Source organism: Anabrus simplex, chromosome 1, assembly GCF_040414725.1.
Source record: "Anabrus simplex isolate iqAnaSimp1 chromosome 1, ASM4041472v1, whole genome shotgun sequence".
Classification (NCBI taxonomy): domain Eukaryota; kingdom Metazoa; phylum Arthropoda; class Insecta; order Orthoptera; family Tettigoniidae; genus Anabrus; species Anabrus simplex.
Window position 1 is genome coordinate 1673963582 of NC_090265.1, and position 14162 is coordinate 1673977743.

Sequence of the window (14162 nt, forward strand, 5' to 3'; positions counted from 1 at the left end):
ATCATATGCGAAAAGCCTTATATCTGATTCCACATCCTTAATTATATCACTGATATATATATATATATATATATATATATATATATATATATATATATATATAAGAAAACATAAAGGCCCAATAATGCTGCTTTGAGGAATTCCCCTCTTAATTTTTACAGGACAGATAAAGCTTCCCCTACTCTAATTCTCTGAGTTCTATTTTCTAGAAACCGAGCCACCCATTCAGTCACTCTTTTGTCAAGTCCAATTGCACACATTTCTGCCAGTAGTCTCCCACCGGGCGAGTTGGCCGTGCGCGTAGAGGCGCGCGGCTGTGAGCTTGCATCCGGGAGATAGCAGGTTCGAATCCCACTATCGGCAGCCCTGAATATGGTTTTCCGTGGTTTCCCATTTTCACACCAGGCAAATGCTGGGGCTGTACCTTAATTAAGGCTACGGCCGCTTCCTTCCAACTCCTAGGCCTTTCCTATCCCATCGTCGCCATAAGACCTATCTGTGTCGGTGCGACGTAAAGCCCATAGCAAAAAAAAGTAGTCTCCCATGATCTACCCTATCAAATGACTTAGACATGTCAATCGCGATAAAGTCTAATTGACCTCCTGAATCCAGGTTGTCTGCCATATCCTCCTGGAATCCTACAAGCTGGGCTTCAGCGGAATAACCTTTCCTAAACCCAAAATGCCTTTTATCAAACCAGTTATTAATTTTGCAAACATGTCTTATATAACCAGAAGAAAATGCTTTCCCAAAACTTACATAAAATGCATGTCAAACTGACTGGCCTGTAATTTTCAGCTTTATGTCTATCACCCTTTCCTTTATATACAGGGGCTACTATAGCAACTCTCCATTCATTTGGTAAAGTTCCTTCATGCAAACAATAATCAAACAATACTTCAGATATTGTACTATATCCCAACCCATTGTCCTTATTACATATTCCGAAACCTTATCAATTCCAGCTGCTTTTCTAGTTTTCAAGTTTTGTATATTACTGTAAATTTCAGTGCTGTCATAGGTAAATTTTAATACTTATTTCGTATTAGTCAGTTCCTCTATCTGGACCTTATCCTTGTAACCAACAATCTTTACATACTGCGGACTGAATATTTCTGCCTTTTGAAGATCCTCACCTACACACTCCCCTTGTTCAAATTATGCAAATATACCTCCTTCCATCAACCGAATGTAAATGCGTGTGCGTCCTGTGTCTGAAAAGTTGTAGAAGTAACCACTTTGTTTAATGCGAAAATATATCCAAGTCACTTAGTGAGTACAGTATGGAAAAAAAATGAGTCAGCTGTGCTAAACAGTCCTTACGCGATATAGCCTTTAAAAAATCTGTACCGGTATGTATATTTTTTCCTCTTCTTTGCTATTTTCTTTCTTTATCTTTCCTCGTACTCCGTATATGGCCATTGTCTGCAATGAAGTCTATATATTTGCCTTATTGTTGAGAATTAATAATATCGAATTTGCGGGAAAAATAAGGTAGATAATTCATTTATAAGTAGCACTCGAATGAGTATTAAGTTTGTTATGCCAATTTACATTGTGCTGTATCCTGTTAGAGTCTTTATTCTATTCTTGCACTTTAGCAGATGGTAGCGGTCGCACATTTCGTTACACAGTGTACAAACACAGTCATATGTTGGGTTGTGGAATTTTGTCTTTGCGCATATTTTGTGGTGGAAGCTATGCATTGCATATCTTGTTATGACATGTCTTAGCGCTTGAAGTTGGTTGGTCCAGTTTCGATCGATCATGGCGTAATTTCCGTAGAATTCGGGGTCTATTTCCGCGCGTTTCTGAAGCTCTGCATTTTTTCTGCGTTTTTTCTGAACGCTTGGAATGGGCCGGTAGATGGCAGTGGTAGATTGGCTCTTAGATCCTCAATGAAGTAAGTTTCCCGTGCCAGTACATAAACAAGTTTGGAGGGTGCCAGTTTGCCAACTCCTAGGGCCTTCTTCAGGATTCTTGCTTTGACCCTTTCTATCCTCTCCAAGTCACCGATTGTCAGGTTATCCCATATTATTTCGATTCCATATGAGACAATTGGGGTTATTGCGGTCTTGAATAAAGTCATCGCTGTGTTAAGGGATAGCATAGATATATTCTTGATATTGTGGATGGCTCTGATTACTGCTGTCGTTCTGTCTATGACGTGGCTGTTGAAGGATGTCATGCTCGTTTGGAACGTGATGCCCACGTATTTGAATTTCTTGACTATTTCTAGTGGTTTGTTATTTAATGATATAGCGTTGTCCTTGGCCGTCTTGCCACCTTTTCTGAAGACCATCTGTACTGTCTTTTCCTGGTTAATTTCAAATTTGTTATCTGAAGCTCAAGCTTCTAACTTCACCACTGTCGACTGTAGTTCTGCCTTTGAGCTCGATCCCAGAGCCATGTCATCAGCGTACATTATTAGAGTAGTCTCAGGAGAGTTCATCATTATTTGTGTGATATCTGCCGTTGCTACGTTGAATAGTAGCGGACTTAGGGGGTCTCCTTGGGGTACCCCGTTTCTTTGAATTACTTTCCCGGATGAGGATTCTCCTTCTTCAATTAGGATGATGTTGTAGTCTAGTATGGTCTCATCGATTCTCACGAGCGCGTTGTCACCAATCATTTGTTTTAATTTTCCTATCAGGATATCTCTGTCGATAAGATCAAAAGCCTTCTTATAGTCAACAAAGACGACGTAGTACTTCTCTTTTGGGTGTCTCAGTGCCTCTTCAATTTTTTTCTTTCAGGCATGCTGCGGCTTGTAACGTGCTTTTTCCTCTGCGGAAGCCCCTGTTGGCATTCTGGTATGAATGGGTCTATTTCGTTGTTCAGGCGATTCGCTACAATAGTTGCAAATGCTTTGTATAGGTTGCCTTTTAGAGCTATACCTCTATATGAGTCGGGGTTGTCAGTTTCTCCTTTCCATTTGTACAAAATCTTCAGCGTTGCCGTTCTCCAGACTTCCTGTATTTTGCCTAAATTTAGACATTTGTTGAATAGTTCTGTCCAAAGCTGTAGTAAATGTTCTTGAGTAATTTTTAAGTGTTCTGTATATATGTTGTCCGGTCCTGCTGATTTCCTTTTTTTTCCTTTGCAGATTACCATCTGTACTTCCCCTGTGGTTAGTCTAATTTCGTGTTCTGGATCGATAGGGGAGTTTGCGGTGTCACCTTTTGCTCTGCTGTCCCTGTTAAAAGCGCTGAGAAGTGTTTTTCCTATGTTTCCATTGGTATTTTCCTCGCTCTACACTCTTGCTTTTTCTTGAGGGCCCGAAATGAGTCTGTTTCTGCTTCGACTGCAAGCTTCTTGGCTTCTGCTTCCAGGTAGTCAGCTCGCTTCTCTTTTAGAAGTTTTATGTAATTTCTTCTTTTGATGGCATATACTTCCAAGTAATAAGCAGGTTCCATTTTTCTGGCCGAGTATAACGCGCGTAAGGTGTCTTTTCGTGCTATGTACCTAGCACTGTCTGTCAAACCACTTTTGCGCTCTCCTTTCTTTCACAGGATTTCTGTATCAAATTTGTAGCGACTTCTACTGCTTCATTTAGGTGACCTCGAGCTAAAAGTGCTCTTGTTTTTTTGTTTATTCGGGTGGTCTTGCAGTTTCTTTCCGTCAATATTTCTTAAAAGTGTGAAGCCCTTATCATCGGGGATTAGTGTTTTCCGTGATTCTATGTGTTCAATTTCTGTGCAGATGGGTATATGTTTTCTGATTGGCGTTGACCCTGAGGAGCTTAGACCTTCGTGTTTCCTTATCATAAATTTTTTACTTCTGTAGAATAAAATAAAATATGGTAGATAAGAGAAATGTTTATCTATACTGTTGGGCATCCTGTCCCTTAGTTTCGGTTTCAACTGTATAGATGGCGTGATGTTTATTATTATTATTATTATTATTGAAATATGTAAAATGGCTCCTTGTGAAAAGTCAGTGGACGATTATTGTCGGCTTTGTGCTGTGGAAGCCAAGAATGGTGTTGTGATTTATAGTTCTGAGGGCATTCACTTAGGTTTGGAGGAAAAGATAATTCAGTGTGTGAGAATAGAAGTGAGGATATTACCTATATAACTAAGAAGATAATTTCATTATGTAAAGAATGCATAGTGAATTTTTTTTGGTGTTCCGCATAGTTTATTAATAAAATGTATTGCACGCCGTCTTTAATATTTATGATTTTATTTTTCTGATATGAAATACCTGGGAATGCGTTGCTTAGTGTTGTTCATTTTTGCCGGACACCGAATTATTTTGCATCAAAAAAGGGTTTCGGTTTTAAACATGTACTTTTTATTTAATATTTATATTCCGAAAATAACATTACATAACCTTATTCAAACAGGCTACGTTGCACTTCCTTTGTATTGCAGAGTTGTGGGCTACATACCTTAGTATTGTAAACTAAGAAATATTCGACTGCATTTGTGGTATCAGACAGGGAAAACAACAGATAGGGAATCTGTCACCTGGGCGACTGCCCTAAATGCAGATCAGTAGTGATTGATTGATTGATTGATTGATTGATTGATTGATTGATTGATTGAGAACAAGACGTACTTGAAAGTGATGCTCAGATTACAGTATAGACCTGCAATTTTTTGGATATTTTGTTATAGGTAAGAGGTAGAATGCAAGGATGCATTGAAACAAACTAGGTCACCAAATAATGTGAAAGTTGCGAGTGGAGCAGAAATCATTTATATTATGATTTAAAAATAACTGGTGAATAGGCACTGAAAGTGGTTTGTGTTGTTTTAGTTGTGTGATGGAAGATCTTTTTTATTCACTTCATTAATTACTGTATCCTATTACAGTTTTGTAACAGTCTGTATGTGGGGGTAGTAGGATACATTCACTGTTGTAAGAGGCTACATGAAAGGGACCAAGGGTTCTCGGTACAACTCCAGCTAATGCTCACCAGCGCAGAACTGCTGTTTAATGTTAATTTGTCATTGGGGATATAAGTCAGTTCAATTAGTTCCTGGTACCAACTTTAATTAGTTTCTGGTATGACTAACCAACAACTAAACTTAGTTCCTAATACTACCAAGCACCAGGTTCCAACTTGGGCGTTGAAGAGGAGGGCACTGATTGCGCGCGATATTTAATTATTCTTTTAGTTGCTGCGGTAATCAACAAGTTACTGTTCAAAATGGACGTCGATGTTTGTGAACATTGCAATTAAGACATGTTCAATGTTGGTATAAATGTTTCTTTTTTTCTATATCCTTAAAATCATTGGTCTGGATTCGTTAGGTCTGGCTAGTAACAAAACCATTGGTTTGTGATCAAGCAAAGGATAGAAGCCGCTTTCTTTAGGCCTCTGTTTATTACTGTCTTGCTACATTGGTCTGGATACGTTAATTCCTGCTAGTGACAAAGTGATTGGTCTGGATAGGTTAGGTCCGGCTAGTGACAAAGCCATTGGTCTCGATACGTTAGGTCTGGCTAGTGACAAAATCATTGATCTGGATTCGTTAGGTCCGGCTAGTGACAAAACCATTGGTCTGTAAACAAGCAAACATTAGAAGCCGCGAAGCGGCTTTAGGCCTCTATTATTAATATTAAATCATAAGTGGTGCAATCTATGCTTTACAGTGTTCAGATCCGTAATTACTGCATCGCTACTTCTGACCTATTTCAACATGTTGTTATTTCTGTTTGGTGTTCATATTTAATCATGGCTGGTGGTGACACGAATGGACTCTGCCATTGCCTGAAGATTTGCCCTATGAAACGTCACTCCCATAATTCAGGACAGTGAGATGATGTTATTCTTATTTAATATTTCATATGCTTATTCTTCGATATTGCCTCATACTCTTAGGTCTTTTTATACTGTGTAAGTTGGCCATAACTTCTCGCTGTCTTGAATTATGGGAACGACATTTCATTGGCGTAATCTTCAACCAGTAGTAGAGCCCATTCGCCCACTGTCAGCCATGATTGCTATGTTATTTATCCTGGTGAGCTTTTTCTGGAGTTATACCGGGTTCTCAACTTTGGACCGTTGGTGATTATTCGACCTGTTAGAGTCCTCACTTTCATCTTTCCTGTCTGGCCTCCCTTCGTCAAGTAGTCTTTTAATTTCTAGGGTATTAGGTTTGAGAGATGTAGGGAGTCTTTTATTCTCATGCCCTGCATGGCCCTTCACTTTCTATTGCCTGTTTGTTAACTCTTTAAAGTCCGGCTCCATGACTAAATGGTTAGCGTGCTGGCATTTGGTCACAGGGGTCCCAGGTTCGATTCCTGGCAGGGTTGGGAATTTTAACCATCATTGGTTAATTTTGCTGGCATGGGGGCTGGGTGTGTGTGTGTTATCTTCATCATCATTTCATCCTCATCACGACGCGCAGGTTGCCCACGGGTGTCAAATAAAAAAGACCTGGACCTGGTGAGCCGAACATGTCCTCGGACACTCCCGGCAATAAAAGCCATATGCCATTTCATTAAATTCTTTAAAAGTTTTGGACCTTGTTCGTTTCCCCTCTGATTAATGTTAAGAGAGGATGGTTGCCCAGTTATCCTTCCTCTTAAAGCAAAAATCACTATTTGCATTTTTGACAGGATATTTTGCTGTTTGGAGTTGCAGTGCAATTTTGGAAACAAATGGGATTGTTGTTGAAAGTGTTGCCAAATTAAGCTGTCTGCTCTTTAAGAATTTCTTATCATTGACATTTTGTTGCAAGCATGTCAATCAATGCAATTAGTTCTTCTTGTTCTCTCTACAGATCCACAAGGACTATATTTCAAAGCTTTGTTTTATTATGTGACATATTGTTACTGCCCGGCTGAGTGGCTCAGATGGTTGAGGCGCTGGCCTTCTGACCCCAACTTGGCGGGTTCGATCCTGGCTCAGTCAGGTGGTATTTGAAGGGGCTCAGATACATCAGCCTCGTGTTGGTAGATTTACTGTCACGTAAAAGAACTCCTGAGGGATTAAATTCTGACTCCTTGGCATCATTGAAAACCGTAAAAGAGTAGTTAATGGGACGTAACCACAGAAGCCGGTTTATGCGCACAGCTTCATCCATCAAATTCATCCTAACTTAGTATTATCTTCTCATTCTGAGCACCTTCCTGCCATTGTTCCCACCTGTTTGTACCAGCAATCATCCTCGCTACTTTCATATCTGTTACTTCTAACTTATGACTAAGATACCGGGAGTCTACCCAGCTTTTGCTCCCTTAAAGCAAAATTGATCTGAAAACAGACCGATGTAAAGATAGTTTTGTCTGGGAGGTGACTTCCTTCTTGCAGAATACTGTGGATCGCAACTGCCAGCTCACTGCTTTAGTTTTACTGCACCTTGATTCAATCTCATTTACTATATTACCATCCTGGGAGAACACAGATCCTAAATACAGTAGAAGTCCGCTATAGTGAGTACGGCATATAATGTGAACCCTGTTATACCGAAAATGTTCTGCTGTCCCTTTAAAATTCCTATATTTAACTGTGTATTACCCTTCAGTTACAGCGAGAGCCCTATCACTGACCCATCCATTATTACAAGCAATTAAGCGCGCACGATTTTTACCGTTACCGATATGTATGCTCCAGAGCGATTATGTTGCATGCAATCGGTTATCTTCGGTATTGTTTCCTCCCTATGTCCACTAGCGAGTTCTCTTGTCGACGTTCAAAGCGATGTTGAAGTTGATTAGTAATACCCGTTGACTGCTGTTCCGTAATGAAAAAATGAAAGAGAACATGTTTTCGTAATAAGTGTGTAAATAATGTGTCCGATAACAGTTCTTAACTCGTTGAAAATAAAGGCTGACTAAACGATCACTTAATTTTAATGCTAAATACTGCAATTAAGTAAAAATGGGATACACCTCAAGTAATGGTAGAGTGCATAATAGATTTGAGAGGTTAGTCTATATTTTCTCGTGTCTGGTTATTACAGAAAGGTTATGTAAATTTATAGCAAGAAGGTTATCATTTCTCTACTGGTGCTTGAAGTATATTTTCATCATATGTATAGTACAATTAAGTTAGGATGTGTGACGCTGTTGAATAAGGAAACTGAAACGTTTGCCACAAAATGCGATCGATCATCTTTGGTACGGTATAGTTTTCTCACAACTACCTCACTCCTCGTCTTGCCTAGTACGCCTCATTTTGGTGCTGCCATTGGTTTTTGCGGTTTCCTTATAACCGCATAATCTTTGGTGGTGCAATTTGAGGATCCAACCAGCCTCTGGGCTGATGACCTGACAGACAGACAGTTTTCTCACTATGTGCATTTGCGAGCTCTCTTGTCGATATTCGAAGGCGATATTGGAGTCGATTAGTAATACCCAACGACTGCTGTTCTCTAAAGAAAATTCAAAATGAAAGAGGGAAAACAAGTTTTCATAATAAATGCATAAATAACATGGCCGATAGCAGTTGTTAACTCATTAAAAATAATGGCTGGAGTATACCATCTCTTAATTTTAATGTTATGTACTTAAATTAAGTAAGAATGTGATACACTTTGAGATATGGCAGAGTACATCACTGATTTCAGGGAATAGTTCATATTTTCTCGCATCTAGTTGGTAAACACTATTCACATGTACATTTTTAGCGAGGATAATTCATTTCTGTACATGTATTTCAAATGATATAGATGTTGATTCCCATAGGGAATCTGAAATATTTGTCCTGAATGAGTAAATTTATAATACCAATATAAATGGTCCGTTATTGGACATTATAAATTTTCCAGCTAACTCATTTCTGGTTGCTAGTGTTTCGCCTTCGTGTCCTAGATTGGGCTCATCAGTTGGTACCTAGTACACCTACCAAGACGCTGGCTAGTGCATAGCATGGAGGCCACTGCGTAGGCTGCTTGGATCCACCGGCAGTCCCAATACACTATGAGAGACTTTGTCTCTTTACCAAAAATTGATGCGTGCTTGGCTGTCAGATGATATAGATGTTGATTCCCATAGGGAATCTGAAATATATGTTTCCATGACCCATATAGGCCTACGGTTAGGTTAGGTGAATGCATTTGAAGAAGGAAACTCTGGAGTGATAACATACCGTATTTCTCTGAATCCAAGACTACGTTTTTTCCTCGGAATCTCGTGCGAAAAATCAAGGGTTGTCTTGTATTCGCGGCCTAACAGTAACGAATACCACTGGCAACTACCGCGGTAACTACGCTGCTGCTTTTCACACGCGCACGCGCACACAAAATTCATAGACAATAAACGACCGCCTCTTTATTGTACATCGCTAGCCGCGACAACCGGTTGTACAGTGCCTGTGTGGAATGTCACTGTATCTCGGGAAATAGCGAAGAGAGAATGGCATTCTATTAGCTTCTACAAAAACGTTTCTCAAATCTGCAGAATAGCATCAAAAAAACATGCGAGTCTTCGAATTCTTAGAAAGGCCACGGCGACTCAGTGGCAGAGTTATAATGCGTTTACTATACCTGACTCTTAGTAAAATTAAGTTTTATAGACAGCAGGAATATTTTCGTGATGGTTAGTCATAAAGATACATGGAACAGGTGTGTATGTATGTTCAGTCTACAGCCCTAAGGCTGGTTTGATCCTCAACAGCTCTGCCATCAGCTGTCACAGATGGCCTAGGCATTACTGAAGAGGCGTACTAGGGAAATGAGGAGTGAGGTAGTTTCCCGTTGCTTTCCTCACCGACCCAGCAGTTGCTATTACATACCACTCTGCCAAGCCCACTGAAATGCATGCACCAATCGACCCTGTGAACAACATTTTCACACCATTCATAGCAGGGACTGGCTGCAGAAGAAATGACATTACTAGCATCGCTCATACCTCAGTCACTTTCATATTGTCAAAGCCAAGGATAGAACAGAGACAGATCAGTGAAAGTAACAAGATTGCTCTAGCCCATACCAGAAGACACAGTGCAATGTAAACACTAGGTCCTGCCAGTAAAAAGGCATGTGGAATAGGTATTGCCGGCAAATTTTCAACGGGTTCTCGTCGATATTATGCCAATTAAACACTCGGAAATATAGAATAATTTTGCAGCTGCAAGAAAATGTGGCATAGATCTAACTAAAGCCAGTATTTGGCGTCAGCGTGAAGACAAAGATAGCAAAAAAAGTACAAAAAATGCATTCAATGGTCCGCTAAAAGGGCGCTTTAAACAAGTCGAAAATGAAATTTTGATGTATATGCACGTAAAACACAAAGTCGGAATGACCATACCATGGCGCAGTAAACTCGTTCCTTGACCTTCAACATCCGCGATTAGGTCTATACATCGCTAGCTGCTGAAGTTGGCCGAACCCGGCAAGTGAGACGTGCGTGTAGCGGTAGGCGGTTATATCTGACGCTGAGTAAAAGTACCGTAACAGTTTTATAGACAGTAAAAATATTTTCCTGGTGGATCGCCGTATTGTAGAGACGCATGGAATAGGTATTGCCGGCAAATTTTCAACGGGTTCTCTTCGGTATTATGATGCAAATTTTAAGTTAATGGTCATTAAACCTGCGGAAATAAAGAGTAATTGTGCAGCTGCAAAAATGCGGCGTAACGAAAGCCAATGTTCAGCGTCTAAAAATAATCTAAAAATGCGTACTGTACAACAAAGGCATTCATATGATTTTACAAAGCACTTTTTGAGCCTGATTTAAATTTTTTGAAGGAAAAAGTGGGGTTCATCTTGGTTTCTGAGAAATACGGTACTGTAAGTTTTTCAGAATGAAATTAAACATACACTTTCACGTAGTGTCGGATTTAAAAAAAAATAACGAACAAGTAATCCGTAGTGTGGATATCGTCCACAGAAACGCATGTTTGAATGAACTGATTGCCGTTTCATACCAATTTTAATGTGTAATGGGGGTTTTCCGACTTTTATACAAAATTTGGATATAACGACAGTCCGCTATAGCGAGTACATTTTTTGCCGTTGTGAATTCTCGCTATAACAGACTTCTACTCTACTTGAAATTATCTACCTGGTCCAGCTTTGTATCACCAATCTGCCATTGAATTCTCTTGGATTTCTTGCTTACTGACATTAATTTAGTCTTCGAAAGGCTAATTTTCATACCATACTCATTGCACCTATTTTCACATTCCAAGATATTAGACTGCAGGCTTTCAGCACAATCTGCCATTAATACCAAGTCGTCAGCATTAGGCCAGACTGCTTACTACACTTCCACCTACCTGAATCCCTCCCAGCCTCTTTATACCTTTCAGCAAATTATCTATGTAAACTACGAACATGCTGGGGCTGTACCGTAACTAAGGCCATGGCCGCTTCCTTCCCCTTCCTAGGCCATTCCTGTCCAATCGTCGCCATAAGACCTATCTGTGTCGATGCGACGTAAGGCAAATAGCAAATAGTAAACTACGAACAGCACGGAAGGAAGATTACGGCCTTGTCTAACCCCTGTAAATACCCTGAATGAAGAACTCATTCTACCATCAGTTCTTACTGCAGTCCAATTGTCAACATAAATGCCTTGGATTAATTTTAATAGTCTACCCTTAATCGCATAGTCCCCCAGAATGGGGAACATTTTTTCCCCCAGTACCCTGTCATATGCTTTCTCTAGTTCTATGAAACATAAACATAACTGTCTATTCCTCTCGTAGCTTTTTTCAGTTGTCTAGCACATACTGGAAATCTGATCCTAACAGCCACTCTATTGTCTGAAACCACACTGGTTTTCATCCAATTTCCTCTCAACCACTGATCGCACCTTCCCTTCCAGGATGCCAGTGAATACTTTGCCTGGTATACTTATGAATTAAATACCTCGATATGAGACTCATCTCGGGATAACTAACCTTCTTTCTTATGCTCATTGGAATCTCTTTCAATCTTATGTCTATTATAGACTACAATTCACGTTATCAAAAAGTTAAGATTCTTAAAAGACTTGATATCCACCACCATTCCAGCCAAAATAACACACACTTCCTCTGACAGACCTGCTCAGTTTCACTCCTCTGTTGTCAATCTTTCTAAAGTAACATTAAATGATATTGAGACATCCATACTGAGCAAGGGTCTGAAACATAACTGGCCCTCCTCCAACCTTCTCAATAACGTTATCACCACTAGGGTGGAAGCTGAGTTAGCCATTAGTAAAATGGCGGTAGATAAACAAGAAAATATGAGATTTGAAGCTAAAAAGAAACTGAATAACATCTTCAACTCTATATCCAATAGAAACCGTCCATCCCAATAATGTCAATAGTAATAATATATGCCAAACTAAACTCTCAGCATTAAAACAAATATTAGATTTTAAGAAGAAAATCACTGATAATGATCTTATTTAAATGGAAAACTAAACAATTCTTCACAGATAGCTCATTTTCTATAATCAAAAGAGACCGTACACAAAAAATTCAGCATCAGCTTAAACAAACACTAAAAAAATGCATAATGTCTATTAACAGACGAAGAAAGAAATAATTAATATGAACCCAGGCCTGCCAACTGCCAAAGCACTTCCCAAAATACATGAAACTGATGTTCCTATCTGTTCTATACAGTAACAAATCATTTACTTTAACACAATCACAATTTTATTAATACAATTCAACACCATCTTCAAAACTACAACCAAGGAAACAACATAGAACAAAACACTGTCTTTCTTCTGCTGGAAATCAATTACTCGCAAAAGGTATAACTTGCATTCCCCACATTCTCCCACCTTGCAAAAGCAGTTTTGCAACACATCGACAACTGAAAATTATATCCTTACACTGTACTCGTAGATGTGAGCCACTATAAGTCTAGTTTCTTGAGTGGTCGAACGGCTCTACCACAGCGAGTCTTGAATTCACTCCTGTTTTCATTCCTGGTAACATCTTCGTTGATTACTGCCGCACCTGGGGAACTACAGCGAGTCTTGAAATCACTCCCCTTTTCAGTTCCGGAGTCACTACTAGGAACATCTTCGTTGATTGCTGCCCCTCCTATTCAGTGTTGTGAAGCATTGGTAAAATCCTTCTTCTCAAGACAGCTTATCTCTAGAGGATAAAGTCTTTGTACTGGACGAAGCAAGACGCCAGTTGCTGTCTTAATCCTACCCATACGAGTCACATTGTCTCTTCAGGTAACAGCTCCACCACCCTCCCTAAGGACCAGTTGATTCGCTTCTTGTCGTCGCTCTCCACCAACACAATATCTCCAACTTGGAAGGATCCCCCTTGCTTTTGGCTCCGTGATTGAAGAAATCCCAAGTATTCTTTTTTGAAGCACTTTCTAAGGCTCTCTCGAACAGCTTGTAGATAACGCCATCTGTCGTTCAAACTGCAAGATTGAACTTGGTCCAAGTCGGTTACATCATTACCCTCTAGATTCTGTAGGAGCATGGAAGGGTGTAGTGGCTTGAGTTCATATTCTTCAGAAACATAAGTTAGAGGTCGGTTGTTCATCAGATACTCACAATCACACAAAAGAGTGCACATTTCTTCATAATTTAGACAGGCCTTGCCCAAATTACGGCGTAGCAAATCCTTTAAAATCTGAATATGTCTTTCCCAGAATCCTCCCCATCTTCAAAACTACCACCAAGGAAACAACATAGAACAAAACACTGTCTTTCTTCTGCTGGAAATTGATTACTTGCAAAAGGTATAACTTGCGTTCCCCACATTCTCCCACCTTGCAGAAGCAGTATTGCAACACATCGACAACTGAAAATTATACCCTTACACTTCCGTGGGAGGGTTCAGCTTCCAGGTAATTTTCAGAAAACCACATGTTTTCTCTATTTCAGTCCAATCCAATTGTTCCAGGGCCCTACGAAGTCCTGTGAAATTCATCCCATTGTCAGAATAAATGGTATTCACTATTCCTCTTCTTGCTACAAATCTGCGTAGAGCTTGGACATAAGCTACCGTACTAAGTGAAGTGATCAACTCTAGATGCACAACCCGATAAACCGCACAAGTGAAAATGACAATCCATCCCTTTTCTGCACCTCGTAGAAATATAGGGCCTGCTAGGTCTGTACCGGTGATCTGGAAAGTACTCGATGCCTTGATTTGATCTTGTAATGGAGGGAAAGGTACTTCTAAAGCTTTAGTAGAGTTGTGACGACAGATCACACATCTCCGAACAACTGCTGCCACCGTTCTTCTTCCTCTGAGAATCCAAACCATTTGGCACAACAAAACAAGTAGCGTG

The 14162-nt window shown here is 39.8% G+C and overlaps 1 protein-coding gene across 1 annotated transcript in view; it reads left to right on the top strand.

Annotated features, from left to right (window-relative positions):
• The first annotated feature begins 3918 nt into the window (after positions 1-3918).
• The window catches only part of LOC136858674 (serendipity locus protein H-1), a 318900-nt gene continuing 308656 nt past the window's right edge, over positions 3919-14162 (top strand). The window contains exon 1 of the mRNA XM_067138392.2: positions 3919-4056. Coding sequence (XP_066994493.2) covers positions 3919-4056 — 138 coding nt within the window. The remainder of the gene's footprint in view (positions 4057-14162) is intronic.